Below are 20,857 nucleotides of genomic sequence, written 5' to 3'. Positions count from 1 at the left end.
GCAGGGTGCATAGACAGGAAACCAGGGTGACTGTGTGCCCGTACCGGTGCCATATCTTTCCATGTTGTCGAAACATGCCATCATAAAACAGTTGCATAACCACCCGCCCCCATATTCCCATTTTTATACCGCAATCATCTGGAAAGTGTTTATTTAATGAAGTAATCTTCCTTCCTCAGAATCTGAACACAGTGAGGGGATTTCAGCTTTGGTTTGTAGCTAGACGTGACCAGTGATTTATTGTAAGATTTGTACAAACACGTCTGGACCATTTCAGCCCCCAAATCAAAATAAATTTATAGTTAGTTTTCTTCATGTTCTTACATTCTTGTGATTCTGTGGCAACCGTATCATTAGATTCACCCATCTTTTGTTTAAATATAGTCTTCACTGATTCATAGTTGAGCGTGAACTGATGATGTTATGCTGGGTGTGTTTGTGTATCTTGAATTAGTAGCTACTTTTTGCATATGAGCCTATGATCTTTGAACCCATCCATTGATACTGCCCTCACGATAACATGATTTGAGTGGATTACATGTTAAGATGTATTGATATGTGGTTGAATTTTGGTGTTGTCATCTTGTGTGTGTTTGTATTTAAGTTAGATCCATTAAAGAGGACTTCCAGCGTTGTGACCTAACATCATCTTTCCCCATCTTTTTTGTTTTACAAAAACAGACAAACACATATTTTATAGAGTATAAAGTTCCCAAACCTAAAACAAAGGTAATGTTGTGAGACAGGTGATTATATAATCATGCTAAGTCTGTATACATGTACAGTCAGCATCTAATGTGTACCTGTGGTCGTCTTAAGTATAGGAGTGTGGTCGAGTCCATTGTGAGATCAAAATTTGTCCCTTAAAGTTAAAGGAAAACACCACTGTTTTTCAATATTTTACTATGTTCTTACCTCAACTCAGATGAATTAATACATACCTATATTTTTCAATGCATGCACTTAATCTTTGTACAGCGCATCGTGAATGTGTTAGCATTTAGCCTAGCCCCATTCATTCCTTAGGATCCAAACAGGGATGAATTTAGAAGCCACCAAACACTTCCATGTTTTCCCTATTTAAAGACTGTTACAAGAGTAGTTACACGAGTAAGTATGGTGGCACAAGATAAAACGTGGCGATTTTTTTTAAGTGGATATAAAATGAGAACTATAATGTAAGGTGGAATTATAATGTAATTTGGTCGAAGTGCTGCAAACTTAAGTGCTCTCCCACCATACATTATAGTTCTCATTTTTTATCCACTTAAAATATCTCCACCTTTTATTTTGTGCCACCATACTTACTCTTGTAACAGTCTTTAAATAGGGAAAACATGGAAGTGTTTGGTGGCTTCTAAATTCATCCCTGTTTGGATCCTATGGAATGAATGGGGCTAGGCTAAATGCTAACACATTCACGATGCGCTGTACAATGATTAAGTGTACGCATTGAAAAAGATAGGTATGTAATAATTTGTCTAAGTTGAGGTAAGAACATAGTAAAATATTGAAACACTGTGGTGTTTTCCTTTAATGTGTCATTTATTAAAACCAGTGCATCTAGTCTTAAGCATATGAGCTATTTGACAAAAAAATGACACTGTATTACTGTAATACAATAAGAATCCACCAGTCAGATTAAAGTTGATGCTTCTGAACTTGCCACTGGGACGGTACCTAATATTTACTGTACCATTTAGGTACAGATATGTACCATTGAGGTACCAGTATGTACTTCTAAGGTACGAATGTGTATCATTAAGATACCAATATGCACTTTTTAGGTACAAAAGTGTATTTTTTTGAAGAAGAAAAAAAGATACCACCCAAGTGAAAACTTTTCTACCTTCTTGTAACTTTTTTTCTGAGAGTGTAATTATACAAAGTCAAAAATGTCCTCTTTGTCCCCTTATTAAATTTCTTTTTCCTTTTAATTAATTAATTAATTGGTGCATTTTAGGACGCAGACCTCCGCTGTACCTCAGCTTTGCTGGTGTTGCCCTCCATATCTAACACATACGGGTCAGTTTAGTTCACAGTATTTTGCCTGCTCAGATTGGTGTTTGATATGGGCTGCATTTATAAGGTCATGTGAACAACCCCATAAAATTGGATTTGACCAGAAAATCATATTCGAGCTTGCGATGTGAAAGTTAGACACAGTTCATGCAGTTCTTGTGACAATTTAGCCGGAAAAGAAAGAGAGGGAGTTAAGCTTCCTTATTTGAATGTTCACATACCTCACACATTTAAACAAGCTTTAAAAAGAAGGTGAGAGATCACAACAATAAGGGGTTTAACACAGCCAACATGTCTTTCTGTGTTTGTGTGACCAGTCATAACTGCTTTGTCTGTGCTTCAGGCACTGTTCTGAACTCTGCGAAAGTTCACATTTGGATTGCGTAACAGAACCATACTGACTTTTATTTTTTTTAAAGAAACACCTTAACGTTGATGCAATAGGTACTACTTTGGATATTCTTGATCTGTAAACTAAGTGAGCATACAGGTGCTGGTCATATAATTAGGTCATATAACACTACATTGAGCGTGGACCTAAAAAAAATAGTGAACCAACACCAGCAGATGACATGGCACCCCAAACCATCACTGACTGTGGAAACTTTACACTGGACCTCAAGCAACATGGATTGTGTACCCTGATTTTCAAAGGAAATGCAAAATTTACTTTCATCAGAGAACATAACTTTGACCCACTCAGCAGCAGTCCAGTCATTTTTGTCTTTTAGACGCTTCTGAAGGCCGCGGTATACTTTTTTTCCGCGTCCGCGTCCGGCTCGCGCGCGCACGCGTCCGCGCAGCTTTTCGAGTATACTCCCCGAGGCTACACGCGGATGGCCGCGTTCGACACTATACGCAATACAAATGATTTCTAATTCAAATTATAAGTCTAACAGGCTGTCAGGGCAGCACTGATTTGGGGACATTTACAGTACATTAAAACATTAGGTTAGGAGAAGAAAAGTAACTGATCAACCATTGCAAACACAGTTTAGAACAAACAACAAGACAACAAAGAACAGGAATCAAACAAACATGATCCAGAGCTTTCTGTTCTTGGAAGAAGTAAAAGTTAAAGAAGAAAAACCATAGTGTGTGTGCAAATGCTGTCTATTTCCTTTGTATAATTGTTTATAGTGGAGTGCACTGTCTAAATATTTTCACGCGCATGCGCTGTTGTACGCGGACTGTACGCGGACTGTCCGCGCGGTCTCAAATTTTGGGCTGCACGCGGACGGTCTGCGCGGCCGGCCGCGGACCCTCTTGATGACGAAAATGACGTCATGCGGACGGCGCGCATACGCGGACGTCCCTAGTATACTTTCGGCTTGACGCAGTCAGTTGTTCAAGAGTGGCTTGACACAAGGAATGCGACAGCTGAAACCCATGTCTTGCATACGTCTGTGCAAAGCGGTTCTTAAAGCACTGACTCCAGCTGCAGTCCACTCTTTCTGAATCTCCCCCACATTTTTTAATGGGTTTTGTTTCACAATCCTCTCCAGGGTGTGGTACCTCTATGGCTTGTACACTTTTTTCTACCACATCTTTTCCTTCCCTTCGCCTCTCCAATAATGTGCTTAGACATAGAGCTCTGTGAACAGCCAGCCTCTTTTGGAATGACTTTTTGGGTCTTGCCCTCCTTGTCGACTGTCTAGTAAGCAGTCTTCCCCATGATTGTATAGCCTACAGACACCAGGTATTTTCAATATTGAACCTTTTCACAAAATTCTAATTTTCTGAGATACTGAATTTGGGATTTTTCTTAGTTGTCAGATTTAATCATCAAAAGTAAAAGAAATAAACATTTGAAATATATCAGTCTGTGTGTAATGAATGCATATAATATACAACTTTCACTTTTTAAATGGAATTAGTGAAATAAATCAACTTTTTGATGATATTCTAATTATATGACCAACATTATAGTGTTTGTACCTGGGTCAGTGAGATGGCGACACAGATGTGTCTTTAAAATTGTCAATAAAAGCACTGTTTGATCTCAGGCAATTTATCCTCTTAAATGCAGGATTAAGCACAACGTGAGGTAAAAAGTCACAGAGGTCAGGGGTTATGTCGTGAACTGATTTTCAAAGGTGCTCACATGACGGCCTCAGTACAAAGTGGGGTTTATCCCTGGCGTGGAATTACAGGATGGCTGCAGGGTTACATGAACTTTTTGCTCCTAAATGCGACCCCAAACAACCCCCGTCTCTCCCAGCAGGAATTCGCAATGACCTCCTGTAAACTCTGTGTCCTTAAATTTAGGGTTATAGGCTGAAAATGTGCATGCAAGTAGACATTTTTTGATGTCTTGCTTATAGTATCTCTAACCTGACGTCATTGCGTCTTGTCAGGAACTCATATGTGAGACTGAAGCACCTGTGCACCAATACATGGGTGCACAGCACCAACAACCCCATTGACAAGGAGGAAGAAAAGCCAGTTATGTTACGGGTGGGTTCTATTGAAATATTTTATTATTTTAAAGAACATAAAAAATAAATGTTGTTCATGTCATGTTATTTCTTTAATTTAGTATTAAACTAACTTCAAAATGGTTTTCTTCTCAGATCGGCACATCGCATGTCAAAGAAGACAAAGAAGCCTTTGCCATAGTGCCAGTGCCCCCTGCTGAAGTCAGGGACCTTGATTTCGCCAACGATGCCAGTAAAGTGCTGGCGTCGATTGCTGGCAAACTGGAGAAGGGCACGATCACTCAGAATGAAAGGAGGTATGAGATTACAGTCGATGGATTAAATGGGGGTGTGAATGCAATTCTGGCTGAGTTCTGAAATAGGGATGAGTAATATTCACCCTATACTTGTTATTAACTCTTTCCCTGCCAGCATTTCTCATGATTTTCACAAAAGTTTGCAGCCTCACAGAAAATGCTCTTCTTTAAATATATAAACATACAATATATTAAATGAAAGAACAGACCCTCTGTTTAAAAAAAAAAAACTTGTTTCATCCTACCTTCATTAATTCTCTTTTATCACCTCTTAAATATGGGTAGGTTTCTTCAAAAACACAAAATTTTGAGCCAAAAGCTGAAATAATTGCATTTTTGTGAAGGAATTTTGATAGAGATCAGATGCAGACCGATCCTCAAAACTGATAATAGCAGTATGCAGACTGACAAGATAACTCGTCAACGGCGGGGAATGAGTTAAACGCAACTTACAAAATATGCATTTGATCAGTGTGTGCATCACATGGGGATCATACCCATTACCTTTGCATTGCTAATGCAGTACTTAACCAGTCGAGCTACAGGAACTTGATTTAGTGCCTTTGGCACACCACTCAAAATGTTTTGACTCTGACCTCACTTTGCTGTTGTATTTCTCCAGCAGTTTATTACAGACGACTACCTCAGTGTTAGGATTTAGCCAAACTGGTATTTAAAACCATTACTGTGAAGAATGTCAAAAATGTTCCACTGCTTTGTCTGAATATGAAAGATTTTCTATTTAAGTACCCTTAAGCGTTCAAGCAGACATCACTCATTGGCGTGACCTTCTGCTCTGTGTGCATGCTGTAGGTTTGTCACTAAGCTTCTGGAGGACCTCGTGTTTTTCGTGGTGGACATTCCCAACAGCGGGCAGGACGTGCTGGAGATCATGGTGAACAAACCGAACCGTGAGCGACAGAAGCTCATGCGAGAACAGAACATCCTGAAACAAGTAGGCTATGACGCTGAATGTGCAGCTTTGGTGAGAGTTGAGGCTTGAGCCCTGTGTCCCACTTCTCACTTCTGCAGATATACGAGATGTTTTTTTTTGCGGTGCTGATATTAACAGCAGAAACGCTGTCAGTGTGAACTCTGAAACCGTACGGGCTGTTGTGGTTTCACAGTTGCGGATGCTCACGTGCTGCAAGTGCACGATGTGTGAAACAGACCCAATGCAACAGAAACATGACGTCAAAGCGATTTCTGGATCTGTTTTAATTTGATCTGGACCATAGATTGCTAGATTATAATGTATATAAGTGTATAGTTGTACTGTTGCAAGGCTTTGCCTCTAAAAATGGATAAGCATTTATGCATTTAGCAATGCATTTAAAGTATGTTGTCCCTGTGATCAAAACCTCAACCTTTGCGCTACTAACACAATGCATAAGCAGTTGGTAAGAAACACTGGTTTTCAGATTTCTCATGCAGCAGTACTCAAACTGTGTCCTAAACTGACACAAGGCAATAGATTTAGTGTTGGTAATGTGAAATATACAGTTATGTATGCTTACAAAAGTTCGCTCACTGTGGACGCGATTAGTTATGACTCAAAATGACTCTGTTTTTATTGCCCCTTATCCCTCAGATATTCAAGTTGCTCCAGGCTCCATTCACAGACAGCGGCGATGGTCCCATGTTACGCCTGGAAGAGCTGGGTGACCAGAGACACGCCCCGTTCAGACACATCTGCAGATTGTGTTACCGCGTGCTACGGCATTCACAGCAGGACTACAGGAAGAACCAGGTGGGCTTACAGGAACTTTACAAGTTTTGACCATGCAATCAAAATAATGAAGTAAACTGTAGGTTGAAAAATCACGCAGGGAACATTAAAACTGCTTTGAAAGACAGATGCACACGTATCTACACTCACCTGAAGGATTATTAGGAACACCTGTTCAATTTCTCATTACCATTCACATGGCAGTTGCTTCAATGCATTTAGGGGTGTGGTCCTGGTCAAGACAATCTCCTGAACTCAAACTGAATGTCAGAATGGGAAAGAAAGGTGATTTAAGCAATTTTGAGCGTGGCATGGTTGTTGGTGCCAGACGGGCCAGTCTGAGTATTTCACAATCTGCTCATTTACTGGGATTTTCACGCACAACCATTTCTAGGGTTACAAAGAATGGTGTGAAAAGGGAAAAACATCCTGATGCGGCAGTCCTGTGGGTGAAAATGCCTTGTTGATGCTAGAGGTCAGATGAGAATGGGCCGACTGATTCAAGCTGATAGAAGAGCAACTTTGACAGAAATAACCACTCGTTACAACCGAGGTATGCAGCAAAGCATTTGTGAAGCCACAACACGCACGACCTTGAGGCGGATGGGCTACAACAGCAGAAGAACCCACCGGGTACCACTCATCTCCACAACAAATAGGAAAAAGAGGCTACAATTTGCACGAGCTCACCAAAATTGGACAGTTGAAGACTGGAAAAATGTTGCCTGGTCTGATGGGTCTCGATTTCTGTTGAGACATTCAGATGGTAGATTCAGAATTTGGTGTAAACAGAATGAGAACATAGATCCATCATGCCTTGTTACCACTGTGCAGGCTGCTGGTGGTGGTGTAATGGTGTGGGGGATGTTTTCTTGGCACACTTTAGGCCCCTTAGTGCCAATTGGGCATAGTTTAAATGCCATGGCCTACCTGAGCATTGTTTCTGACCATGTCCATCCCTTTATGACCACCATGTACCCGTCCTCTGATGGCTACTTCTAGCAGGATAATGCACCATGTCACAAAACTCAAATAATTTCTAACTGGTTTCTCGAACATGATAATGAGTTCAATGTACTAAAATGGCCTCCACAGTCACCAGATCTCAATCCAATAGAGCATCTTTGGGATGTGGTGGAACGGGAGCTTCATGCCCTGGATGTGCATCCCACAAATCTCCATCAACTGCAAGATGCTATTCTATTAATATGGGCCAACATTTCTAAAGAATGCTTTTAGCACCTTGTTGAATCAATGCCATGTAGAATTAAGGCAGTTCTGAAGGCAAAGGGGGTCAAACACAGTATTAGTATGGTGTTCCTAATAATCCTTTAGAAAACGCATTTGTAGAAAATACATTTTTTTACATTTTTAACAAACAGTAGAGAGACATAGTAAAAAAGCAAAAGGCTATATAAGTAAGGAAAAAAGAATGAAAGCATGAAAATGATAAAATGCATATTAGTTTATATTCCGTTAATGCAGTAAATATGCTGGTTGCATGCTGATTTTTCTACCACAGCTGGAAAAATTCCTAGAAAACACTGGATGTTGATTTAAACAAGTAATTGTAAGTTTTCTGCTTACTGTACTGAATTGACTTCATTTTGTCGCTCTCAGATACAATCATGCACATCTAGATGGTATCTCAGCATGCAGACATTAGTGTGACTTCCTGTGGTTTCCAACATTACATATCTCTAATGAACACTTTGAATTCTTGACACATTTAATAAATTGCACGCCGTTTTTACGTTTTATGGCCTTGTAAAAAGTGGCCTGTTCTCCAAGTTGAGCTGACATGTGTATTTAAGTTATACAATGACACAATAAGTAATGAAATATTTGTTTTAGCAATTGCAATTTTAAAATGTATGATCTGTACTGCATGATTTTTGATGACAGTGTGATGAGATCTGTGGTCTGAGAAACAGGAAAAACGATCAAATTAAAGATATCATAAAAGTCTTTTGAATTTTGAAAAGGCATGATAAAAAAAAATCTGTCAAAGGATACACACATATAGTAAACTTACTGAATATAAAAACTGGAGGGAGGATACTGAAGTTAATGGATGTGATATTTGGTCCATTGGCCTACAATCCTTCAAGTAACGTGCTTGATATCCTTTAAGGGATCATAGCCAGCAGGTTGTTGTCGCAGCTATATTAAATATTTTGCAATAAAAACCAAATATTGTGCGATAACAACCGGCTGCATGTATATTATCCCACTTATTTCACAGCTACTAACCTCATAAGTAAGGTAAGGAGCATTAAATATTTATTTAAATATATTTAATTAGCTAATTTTTAACAAATGCAGACCCTCTCCGAGGAAAACCAGTTTATCTTTCAGTTAAAGATAACACAAGACGTTTAAATGTCACAGATTGATGAGTTTTGTACAAAATCAATGCATGTAAATCAATCTGGAGCTACAAAAATGTACGGTATGTAGAAAACAATGTGTTTTTTAACCATAAACCACGCAAACACATTGTATTATACCAAATACACAAAATAACGTTGTTTTTTAGCAATGAAATAGGTGCACTTTAAAAAAATGTAATATAAATATGTAGAATTAACAACGCGTATGAAATTAAATTTACTAAGGACTAAATCAAAATAAATGCTGTTGGCTTAAAGCCGCTAGAAAACTGGTTTTATTCGCTAAAGGTTTGCATTTCTGTGGCCAGTAATATTTCGTGGCCAATAATTTACTTGTGTGGCAAGTAGCCATGTAATAAGTGTGATAATGTTTTTATAGTGAAATATACGTCTTCAGGGTGAATCCTAATTACCCTGTTTGGGTTTATTCTGCGTACACAACCTGCTTGCTGTACATTAACTCTTATAATGGGTGACAGGTTTGGGTATATAAAAATCTCTATGAATCACTTCATTCCTTCATGCCAGGAATATATCGCCAAGCAGTTTCGCTTCATGCAGAAACAGATCGGCTACGACGTGTTGGCCGAGGACACGATAACGGCCCTCCTCCACAACAACCGCAAACTCTTGGAGAAACACATTACGGCGGCAGAAATTGACACGTTTGTCAGTCTTGTAAGAAAAAATCGTGAACCAAGGTGGGAGGAACAACTGCAGACACAATGATCTTTTGTGCTTTATCTAATGTTTGAGACAGAGATAGATGTGTTTTAATGTGTTTAGGTTTCTGGATTATCTTTCGGATCTGTGCGTGTCCATGAATAAATCCATTCCTGTGACTCAAGAGCTCATCTGCAATGCCGTGCTTAACGTCGCCAACGCCGACATCCTTATAGAGACAAAGTGAGACCACCCGTTTCCTATAGTACACATAAGCAAGCACGATTTGCTAAATTTTTGTTGATTTGTTTGCCTTTCTCACTCTCTCTTACTCTCGCCCCAGACTGGTGTTGTCCCGGTTTGAGGTGGAGTCAGGAGAAGGCCCTGTGGAGTCAGAGGAGGATGAAGAGGAAGTTTGGTTGTTCTGGAAGGCCAGTAATAAGGAGATCAGGAGTAAGAGCGTCAGGGAGCTGGCACAAGATGCCAAAGAAGGCCAGAAAGAGGACCAGGAAGTCATTAGCTACTACAGGTCAGCTAACAGCCATAGGGCAACAGGATACAAGTCAGGGGTTAATGGGTGTTAGTGCAAAACCAAGGGAATAACAAAAACTGCTTAAATATAACAAATTAAACTAACAAAGAATTTACAAATACTGATTTATAACCTGTACAGTATCTAAAACTATTTAGACATTTTTATGTTTCTGTTGTAATTATTATTTATGCAACAGTTATGATGTCATATTATTTTTAAAACTGTATGGAGTATTTGTACTTTACATAATGATAATAATAATGACCATTCACACCACCAAAGTATGCAATTACATGAACCACCTACATTTATATAAATCGTAACCTATAAGCATGGCTGGAAAGTCCAGGGACAGAATTTCAAAAAAGTTTTTACAAAATGTAGAGGATTTGTACACATGGTGGGATGTTCTGCATCTGTTGTTTAAAGGGGACAGGTCATGAAAATCTGACTTTTTCGATGTTTAAGTGCTATTATTGGGTCCCCAGTGCTTCTATCAACCTAGGAAATGTGAAAAAGATCAACCCAGTAATTAGTTTTGATAAACCAATCTCTGCAAGCATGTGAAAAAATAGATCACTGAAATTTGGCTCCCCTTGTGATGTCAGAAGGGGTATACTGCCCCTTAATCTCACATTTTTTCTCACACGTACAATTTAACATGCTATAATAAATTATCTATATGGTATTTTGAGCTAAAACTTTACATATGTACTCTGGGGACACTAAAGATTTATTTGACATCTTAAAAAAGTCTTGTCAAAGTCCCATTTAAAAATATAAAATATGTCCTCAACTAGGATCCCCTTAGACAATCCTTAGTTTCCACCACTGCATACAGTAGTGATTTTTATAAAAAAAAAATAGCATGTCTAACGAGTCTGCTTTGTCCATTTACATTGTATAAAATATATTCTGTATATAAAATTTAATTTCATTATGAAATGAACATTGGAAAAATAGTTCTTTCCATGATGAAGTTTCCTGGTCCACTTGTTCCCCAGATATCAGCTGAATCTGTTTGCACGCATGTGTTTGGACCGCCAGTACTTGGCCATTGAAAAGATTTCAGGCCAGCTGGATGTAGACTTGATCCTGCGCTGCATGTCAGACGAAGATCTGCCCTATGACCTCCGTGCCTCATTCTGCCGGCTCATGCTTCACATGCACGTGGATCGCGATCCGCAGGAACAGGTCATGCCTGTGAAATACGCCCGGCTGTGGTCTGAGATCCCATCCAAAATCGCCATTGATGAGTATGTTGTTTGATTGGCGCCTGGGTTTTCCAAAAAGAGGAACTTTGAATGAACCACTGGTTTATTTACTGGTGTTTTTTGGTTTCAGTTACGATAACGACGGGACCACCAGAGACGAGATAAAGGAACGCTTCGCACTCACTATGGATTTCGTGGAAAACTACCTCAGGGAAGTGGTTTCTCAAAATGTTCCTTTCTCTGACAAAGAGAAAAACAAACTGACTTTCGAGGCGAGTCATTTGTTAGCTACCACATGTGAAAGAAATGTGGGCCGCTTTGGACACTAGTAATTCCTTGTCTTTTTGTTTTGGTAAGGTTGTGAATTTAGCAAGAAACCTCATTTACTTCGGATTTTACAACTTTAGCGATCTGTTGCGTTTGACGAAGATCCTGCTGGCCATTTTGGACTGCGTTCACGTCAGCACTATCTATCCTATCAACAAAATGGAAAAAGGGGATGAATCCAAAAGTAATTTATTTAGCCTAGTAAAGTTTAATTTCACCACATCCATAGTTGGTCTTGCAATTCCTGACATTTCTATGAATTAATTACTGGCGAAACCTAATCCATTGTTTGATTTTAACCTTATTTTATTGTGCTTTTTATCCCAGAGGTAAAGTTTTATGTAGACCTGTGCCCAAGCTTGCCTGTTAATTTGACTTATTCAAAACTGAACCTCAAGCATGATAAGAACAATCTCTATCAAATTTTAACTTTGGTGAAATGTTACACAAAGGTATTTAGCAGATCTTATTCAACCAAGAAATTTCAATTTCATTTTGATGTTTCTCTCAGGTAGCAACGTCATGAGATCCATCCATGGTGTTGGGGAATTGATGACCCAGGTTGTGCTAAGGGGGGGAGGGTTCTTACCCACAACCCCTATTGCCCCACCAGATGGTATTGTGGTTAAGACCCAGACAGAACCTGAAAAAGAAGACATTCTGGTGATGGACACCAAACTGAAGATCATAGAGATCCTACAGGTTAGCAGAATTCCATAATGCCATAATCTGGGATTCTAGTAAATGAAAAGAGAAATAGATTTGAACGAGTAGAGATCTTTAAGAGTGATAAAGAAGAAAACATTTGTAATTGTGAATAAAATGTTTTATTGTTGACCTACTTAAAAGTCCTCTGTGGTTTTGTTGCTTAGTTTATTCTGAATGTAAGACTGGACTACAGGATATCCTGCTTGCTGTGCATCTTCAAGCGAGAGTTTGCTGAGAGCAACTTGCAAACAGATGCCGTGTCGGCCGCAAATGCAGATGGGCCTAATAGTATCCCTGGTAGGTTTTTACCTCTGCTTTAACCACAAGTGCCCCTAAGGTATTATGCAAATTATTTGAGTGTCTCTGTTGGTTTCATAGCTCTGGACTTTGAGAACATTGAGGAACAAGCAGAGGGAATCTTTGGTGGAAGGTCAGTTTAAAAAAATAAAGAGACCTTTTGGGTGCAAGGTTATGCAAGAGTATAACACATTGTATTAACTTAGTGAGGAAAACACGCCTCTGGATCTTGATGATCATGGTGGAAGAACATTTTTAAGGGTCCTGCTGCATCTCACCATGCACGACTACCCTCCACTTGTTTCTGGAGCGTTGCATCTTCTCTTCCGACACTTCAGTCAGAGACAGGAAGTACTCATGTCTTTCAAACAGGTATCCACCATATGTCCATAGGTTTCATTTACATCCTTGCCTGGTTTTTCGTGCAACTCTGTTGTTCTCCACTGCAGGTCCAGCTTCTAGTCACCAGTCAGGATGTTGACAACTACAAACAGATTAAATCGGACCTCGACCAGCTGAGATCTAACGTGGAGAAGTCCGAGCTCTGGGTGTACAAGCGACAGGGCGATGACATGGATGCTGGCGACGGACTTCCTGCAGAATCCGACCACAAAAAAACGGTGGAGATATTTATCATTTAAAGGCACACTCCACTTTTTTGAACATAGGCTCATTTTCCATCTCCCCTAGAGTGAAAAAATAGATTTTTACCCATTCATCCGATCTCCGGGTCTGACTATACCACTTTTAGCATAGTTTAGCAATGCAGCAGGCTCAATGATATTACGCAGTGCCCAAAAAGTTACCCCTTGGTAACTTTCAATAGCATGCATGATATCATTGAACTTGCTGCAGCCGTGGTACGGCAGCAAAGTGCTTGATTATTACGTCAGAATGAGAGTTTAGTTCCTATAGCCATATCGGCCTAGAAAAATCACAATTTTAAATTTTCCGTCTTCTTAGTACACAATGTAACTACAGAAAGTCAAGATTTAAATAGGAAAAATATCAAAACTCTTTGGTCATTTTTGAGTGTGAAGCTAATGGTCTAATCAGATTCAATGGATTATGCTAAGCTATGCTAAAGGTGGTACCGCCAGACCCGGAGATCACCTGAATGGATTCCAAAAACTGTAAAAATCAAATGTTTAACTCTAGGGGAGCTGAAAAATGAGCCTATTTTCAAAAAAAGTGGAGTGTCCCTTTACGAACACAAAACAAGTCGTTCTGAAAGCTTGATCTCATAAAAAGGTTCAATTGCAAATTATAATCTTGCTACCATGATTGAACGCCATGGCGTGGTTCAGGCTAACTGTTGTTTTGCCAGTTTTCAGTATCCAAAAACCTGATGATTCGAATCCACATTTGCTGATAACTTTGAACATATTATATGTGATGTTTAAAGCCTTCATGTTTATCCGTTTGCCTTTCTGCCTTTAATATAGAGAGACTCCAGTTCGGACAAAAAGAAGTCGGATGGAAATGGCAGCGACAATTACAAAGATGTCAAGGAGGTAAAGAGTCTTTCACCACGATGAACATTCAGCTATATAATGCTAATGTATGAACATTGGCAAATAGTAATAAGGAGTGCCCTTGACTAAAGCACATCTACAGTAGTGCATGTCTGGAAGAAATACTTTTGTTTTGTTTATCTGTTGTTGTACGATGCTCCGGGAAGTTGTAGTGGGATTTGTCCCGCCCCTCCCACACTGTGATTGGGCAGCTGAGTAAAAGTGACATTGACAAGCTGAGCATTTTACCCAAAGATGAACATTTTCCAACTCATGGGTAAATAATAAGTGTGGAGTAAACGCAGCTCTGCCACTGCAAACAGTTTTGCAAACTACACTGTTTCAGGAAAAAACATTTTGGGGTACACATCGCATAAGAGTCGGTCTCATGGCCGATGTGTCATTCATTTTTACATCTCTTGTCCCTTTTTTTAATCTAGATTCTTCTGCGTCTCAGTAAACTTTGCGTCCAGGAAGGACCATCGGGGAAGAAGAGCAAGAAACAGCAGCAGAGGCTCCTGAGGAACATGGGGGCTCATTCTGTGGTCCTAGAGCTTCTTCAGATCCCTTATGAGAAGGTGCAGACTTTTTCAATATGGTCTGCGTCTTTTAATCTGAACCATAACACACTGAATAAATGTACTGTTGGATCAAAGCATAACATTTTTTTTCATCTAGTGATTGGTGTTGTAGCCTAGCATTGCAATTGCAGTGCGAATGGTTTTGAGTTTGAATCCCAGTGTAGGGTTGGTAACAACAGGAAACTTCCACAGTAAATGGGGCTCATCGTTTGGTTATAAACATATCTTCCTTTGTGTTCATCAGAACAAAGACATTTATACAGGTTTGTAACAACATGAGGGTGAGTAAATGGAGTGAACTATCGTGACTTAAATTAGCATAATCACAAGGTCATTTCTTCACCACAGCGGCAAGCACCAGAACACCTGAATAACAGAAACTATTGAAATAAAAAGCACATTTAATAATGCTTAATTTAGAGATTTACTTTCCCCAACTAGTCCCATGCAAAGCATGCTGGGCACTGGAAATCCCCTGTCCAGTTTCAGTCCAGAACAGAAACATGAACTTGATCTTTGATTTGAAGCAAATAATTTAAAAGAAACCAACAAAAAGGAATTACATCAATGACATGTAAAAGTCACCCAAAATATGTCCCACCAATTATTATTGTTGTAATTATGTAAAGATATACACTACGGTATATTTTACCATGGCAGGGTGAAGACATCCGGATGCAGGAGATCATGAAATTGGCACACGAGTTTCTTCAGAACTTTTGTGCAGGCAACCAGCAGAACCAAGCCCTGCTCCACAAACACATAAACCTGTTCCTGAACCCGGGGGTAAGCATTTTACAGTCATACTGTACCTAAGATCTCTTCTGCTTTATTGTTCTCGACTGGTTGCTGGGTAAAGGCCGTTTGTATTGACTGATGTTTCAGTTCTCAGTTTCCATATTGCTTCATAATAAACACATTCTTGATCATCATGACAGGAACAGTTCTCAGATTTGATGTAAGCATGAATTGTCTGGTCATTGATACGGTTGGTATTGGCATTGAATGAAATAATTTGGGTTACCTCATATACACATCAAATAGATGTCGTATTTTAAATTATATAAAGATGCTGAATACCATACATTCTCAGGGTTTCCCGCAGAAAGTTTGTTAGTTAAGGTGGTAGGGTTGTGCGGGGCCGGGGAATGGCAATCAAAGCGTCATGATGAAAATATTTTTATTTAAAACACTCAAATAAAACTCAATTTTGAAGAAACTATGACAGATAATGAACACATACTAGAATTATTAATGAATCAAATGTTTTATCAACGGGCTAGTTATCCTTCAGACAGTGACGGACCATGTCTTTCTCTCATTTCGGCCATGTGGCGCATGTGCGCCCGCTCGCGGTGTGAGGCACGTCCACGCTATTCTCCGAGATGCACTTGACGGCCTTTTGTGCAGCCAATTTTTTTTGGGACGACCTAGTTAAGGTGGTAGTGTTTCCCAGCTTAGGTGGGCCGCCCGAACTGAAAAGTGCTGTGGGAAACCCTGATTCTTGTGCTTGCACCTGGGTATCGATTGTTCAGCTGACCCAAAAATCTAAATATTTGATTCGATGAGGATTGAATTGCATTTGCATTGTATGTCGGTTTCATCAGTGAAGAATACTACCGTCTGATTGGAACGTGATAAACTTAAAGGGACACTCCACTTTTTTAGAAAATTGATAATATTCCAGCTCCTCTAGAGTTAAACATTTGATTTGATTTTTATCTTTTTGGAATCCATTCAGCCGATTTTCCGTCAGGCGCTACCACTTTTAGCATAACTTAGCATAATCCTTTGAATCTGATTAGACCATTAGCATCACGCTAAAAATAACCAAAGAGTTTTGATATTTTTAAAATTAAAAGTTGCAATTTTCTAGGCCGATATGGCTAGGAACTATACTCTCATTTTATACTCTCAGCAGGTGCAATGATATTTCTCAGTGCCTGAAATTAATCCCCTTAGTAACTTTCAATAGCAGAGTACTATTTTCGGGCACTCCGTAATATCATTGCACCTGTTGCAGCCATTACGGCAGCAAAGTCCTTGATTATTACGCCAGAATGAGAGTGTAGTTCAGCTGAATGGATTACAAAACGGTAAACATCAAATGTTTAACTCTAGGGGAGCTGGAAAATGAGCATATTTTTAAAAAAGTGGAGTTTCTCTTTAAAAACACGTATGATATAACTGTTTCTTCTTTTGTTTTTCGGTCTGTAGATCTTGGAGGCCATCACCATGCAGCACATCTTCATGAACAACTTTCAGCTGTGCAGTGAGATGAACGAGCGTGTGGTGCAGCACTTTGTCCATTGCATCGAAACACACGGCAGGCACGTGCAGTACCTGAAGTTCCTGCAGACCATCGTCAAGGCCGAGAACAAATTTATCAAGAAATGCCAGGATATCGTGATGGCTGAGGTAGATATTTCCACCGTTTATAAAGAGTCTGTTCGAACCGCAACCTTTAACCCAGATCATCCTGCGTTTCTTTTTGCAGTTGGTGAACTCTGGAGAGGATGTTTTGGTCTTTTATAATGACCGAGCGTCCTTCCAGACCCTCGTTCAGATGATGCGTTCAGAGCGTGAGCGTATGGATGAAAACAGCTCTCTTATGTACCACATCCACCTGGTGGAGCTGCTGGCAGTCTGCACGGAGGGCAAAAACGTCTACACTGAGATCAAATGCAATTCGCTGTTGCCACTTGATGATATCGTCAGGGTTGTAACGCACCAGGACTGCATCCCTGAGGTCAGTAGTGTTTAAAGCAATGCAACGAATGCACATAAATCATTTAGTTTATCAAACCAGAGATTTGTGGGATTGCTGTATTTACACTACTGTATGGTCTGTGTTTAGGTGAAAATCGCCTATATTAACTTCCTGAATCATTGCTATGTGGACACCGAGGTGGAGATGAAGGAGATCTACACGAGCAATCACATGTGGAAGCTCTTCGAGAACTTTCTGGTGGACATTTGCAGGGTAACCAAATCAAATATAGCAACCATAGCTCACAAGCTGTAATGCGTCAGTGATGATTTGTTGTTTGTTTGTTTGTGCGAGGGCCGTTACCTGACTACATGTCTGCTTTTTTAGCGCAGGAAATTGGTGAATCAGTTCTGTACTTACCAAAGCAAATGACTCACAACTTTTTTAATTGTATTGCACCCAGGTCTGCAACAATACGAGCGACCGCAAACATGCTGACACGACGTTAGAAGGCTATGTGACGGAAACCGTGATGAGTATTGTGACGACGTTTTTCAGCTCCCCCTTCTCCGACCAAAGTACTAGTTTACAGGTAATGACCTCAAGAAATCAAGACGTAAATACTGTACTCTTAATCGGGGCGAAATATGAAATATATTATGATGATTTTGCCAACAATATAAGAATTTTGAGGCTTTGTGTTTTATTTGGCAGCAAGGGGAAAGATATGCATATGAGTGAAAATAATTACATATCTTTCTTTCTCATTGCTCACTTGGCAAAAAATTTCGCTTTTGCTTGTGGGTGGTCTGGTTAGAAGAGTTGGGGCTTTGATAAACGGCAAACATCAGAAACAGCTTTCAGTTTCCCATGCCAACGTTTGCCACTGAAATCTTTGGTTTTGGCTGCGGTTTGAGTTCTTTAAAAATTTCGAAATGTTATCTTATTTCTTTGAACATCACTACCGCAATCATGTTACACAAATTTTAACTCCGGATAACATCTAAACCCTCTCCCCTCATGCTTAGGTGACTCGTCATATGTACGTAAGTAACTATACAGTAAATGCCCCTCCCCTCTCTCCCCTCACCCTTTCCTTGCTGGTGCCTGTGGTCAGACATTCAGGTGGTTGCATCACACTCACGGGTTTCTGAAGAATCCTGACAATGGATGCATGACGCACGGGTCAGAGCTTTCCAAGAACTTTCTTCTCTTTTGGTCTTGCAAATAAACATGCAACTTCCCTTTAATGTACTTCCCACAACTCCATTTCACAACTCGAGTAACACAACTGTGGGCAGTCTAGCCTGCAGATAATTTATAAGTTTGTCCATATTTAGGTGTGCGTGTGTTTGTAGGAGTTTGTGACTGTGTAGATACAGTGTAGATTTTCTTAGAACTTCTTTCCATTGAGATTGTTGTAACAATAGTTTATATAATAGCACGGCCCATTTAATTTTGCAGAGGTAATGAACCTGAACCTTTAATGAACCTGAACATTTGCAATGATACTGAATCACCAAGCTGTTCAATTTATCTGGGCACTTTTCCATGCAAATAAAAGAAACCACTTTAGTGATATGACTCTTACTGTATCTGATTGTTGATGTATTATTTAGTGGTGGGCAAAGATTAATTGCGATTAATCACAAACAAATTAAAAGTGAGTATTTGCATTAAAAAAACTTTTTTTTAAACACACACTTATATAATGCAAAAACTCTTATTTTGTAACTCTAATCTTTGCCCACCAGATCTATAACAACAGGTTGTGAAAGAAATCGTGAGGGAGAACAAAGATTTGTATTTAAAGGTCATAATAGTACCTGGATCATAATCTGTCAAATGTGCATTTAAACTATATAAAGACAGAACAGTTCCAGTCATTTGTTGATCTTTGTTAACCTTGTTAGCGCTAGTTTTTATGTCATTTTGTTTACAATGATAGTTTCATGTAACAGATGTAAATTTAAGTGTAAATATTAAAGTATCAAAGAAATTAAATATCACTTTCTTAAATAAAGTGAGAAAAATACTGTTATTATTAATAAAGGTTATTAATAGGGATGCACTTCAATTATTTTAGTGCTGGGCAAAGATTAATCACGATTAATTGCATACTAAATAAAAGTGATTTTTTTTTGTGCAACATATATGAGTGTGTGTAATTGTTATGTACAGTATATATAAATACACACACATTCATGTATGTATTTAAGAAACATTTACATGTGTGTATATATTTATTTATTTATGTTGTATATATTCAATATGATATATAATTAAAAAAAAAATATTTATAAATAAAACATTTTCAAATGAATATATATATGTGTGTGTGGTTAAATATACATAATAATTACACACAGTACACACACATATATTATGCAAAAAGCGTTTTTATTTTGTATGCGATTAATCGCGATTAATCTTTACCCAGCACTAAATTATTTACAATGACATCTACTGATACCAATAGATACTAATAGTTAAGCTTTTTACTCCTTAGGTAGCGTGTACACAAAAGCTTTTACGCCGGCATATATTTTCAATCGTTTCTAATGGGAAGGTCGCTTTTCAAAATAGCCAGCAGCTAGTGGGTTTTTTTTGCACTGAAAGCCGGCGCTCCGCATGGAAAAATCGCCAAGCGCCGGCTTTCAGCCCAGAATAAAACGCTAGCTGCCGGCTTTTATGAAAAGCGAGAGTTGAAAAATATTCAAATTTGAGTGAAAAGTTCAGCTCGTCAATGTCAGTAAATGTTTTTTTTTTTATTTTTTTTATTTTTTAGTATTCAAATTTAAGAGTAAAAAGTAAATATGATGTTCTGGCAGCACCAAATAGAACTACATAAAATAATATTTTAAAGGGCGTGTTGCAGGTTAACCACCACTGTTGATTAATGGGTACATAAATCACTCAAGATATGTATATTATTTTTAAAATGTCTCAAAAAAGGTCTTAAAGACCTTTTTTTAATGTTTTTGGTATTAACGTTTTTTTTTAAGCAATTCGGCGATGACGTCATGTTGGGTAGAAGTAGATGAAAGCCTCAGCCAGAGCCATATAGATGAGACATTTATTGCCGTTTTATTAATACTTACGTTTAAAATATATATACATAATAGGAAGTATATAATGTGGTATACTGCAAAGTTACCCTGCTTATTATTATTTATGATATATGTGGAGATAAATAAAACTTTGCAAATCTGCTGATTCAATCCATTCATGTCCTGACCACCAGGCTAGAGAGTTTTAAACATCCTTAATCCACACTTACTAGTCTATCATATAATATCTAAAATATATTTTTATGTGAAATAAAAGGAAGTTTTGTTATATTGTTTATGCGATCATAACGAATCACACGATCATTTTATACACAGAAGCAGCGGTCAGCAGCTGCAGCGGGCTTGAATCCGACCGCATA

General features: G+C 38.8%; 1 protein-coding gene across 4 annotated transcripts in view; it reads left to right on the top strand.

The window, feature by feature from the left end:
- Positions 1–20,857, top strand: part of itpr1b (inositol 1,4,5-trisphosphate receptor, type 1b) — a 145,646-nt gene that overhangs the window by 43,629 nt on the left and 81,160 nt on the right. For all 4 annotated transcript variants that reach the window (XM_065240971.2, XM_065240970.2, XM_065240969.2 and 1 more), the window contains exons 14-35: positions 4,380–4,479; positions 4,596–4,756; positions 5,570–5,711; positions 6,348–6,506; positions 9,407–9,579; positions 9,665–9,784; positions 9,885–10,070; positions 11,081–11,332; positions 11,421–11,562; positions 11,648–11,801; positions 12,129–12,319; positions 12,490–12,622; positions 12,704–12,755; positions 12,829–12,994; positions 13,072–13,242; positions 14,068–14,136; positions 14,577–14,714; positions 15,378–15,503; positions 16,935–17,135; positions 17,215–17,466; positions 17,575–17,700; positions 17,891–18,019. In XM_065240971.2, the coding sequence (XP_065097043.1) occupies positions 4,380–4,479; positions 4,596–4,756; positions 5,570–5,711; positions 6,348–6,506; positions 9,407–9,579; positions 9,665–9,784; positions 9,885–10,070; positions 11,081–11,332; positions 11,421–11,562; positions 11,648–11,801; positions 12,129–12,319; positions 12,490–12,622; positions 12,704–12,755; positions 12,829–12,994; positions 13,072–13,242; positions 14,068–14,136; positions 14,577–14,714; positions 15,378–15,503; positions 16,935–17,135; positions 17,215–17,466; positions 17,575–17,700; positions 17,891–18,019 (3,343 nt within the window). The remainder of the gene's footprint in view (positions 1–4,379; positions 4,480–4,595; positions 4,757–5,569; positions 5,712–6,347; positions 6,507–9,406; positions 9,580–9,664; positions 9,785–9,884; positions 10,071–11,080; positions 11,333–11,420; positions 11,563–11,647; positions 11,802–12,128; positions 12,320–12,489; positions 12,623–12,703; positions 12,756–12,828; positions 12,995–13,071; positions 13,243–14,067; positions 14,137–14,576; positions 14,715–15,377; positions 15,504–16,934; positions 17,136–17,214; positions 17,467–17,574; positions 17,701–17,890; positions 18,020–20,857) is intronic.

Source organism: Paramisgurnus dabryanus, chromosome 14 (genome assembly GCF_030506205.2).
Source record: "Paramisgurnus dabryanus chromosome 14, PD_genome_1.1, whole genome shotgun sequence".
In the NCBI taxonomy this organism is placed as follows: Eukaryota; Metazoa; Chordata; class Actinopteri; order Cypriniformes; family Cobitidae; genus Paramisgurnus; species Paramisgurnus dabryanus.
Note: the sequence above shows the minus strand (reverse complement) of the source record. Positions and strands in the feature narration are given on the sequence as shown.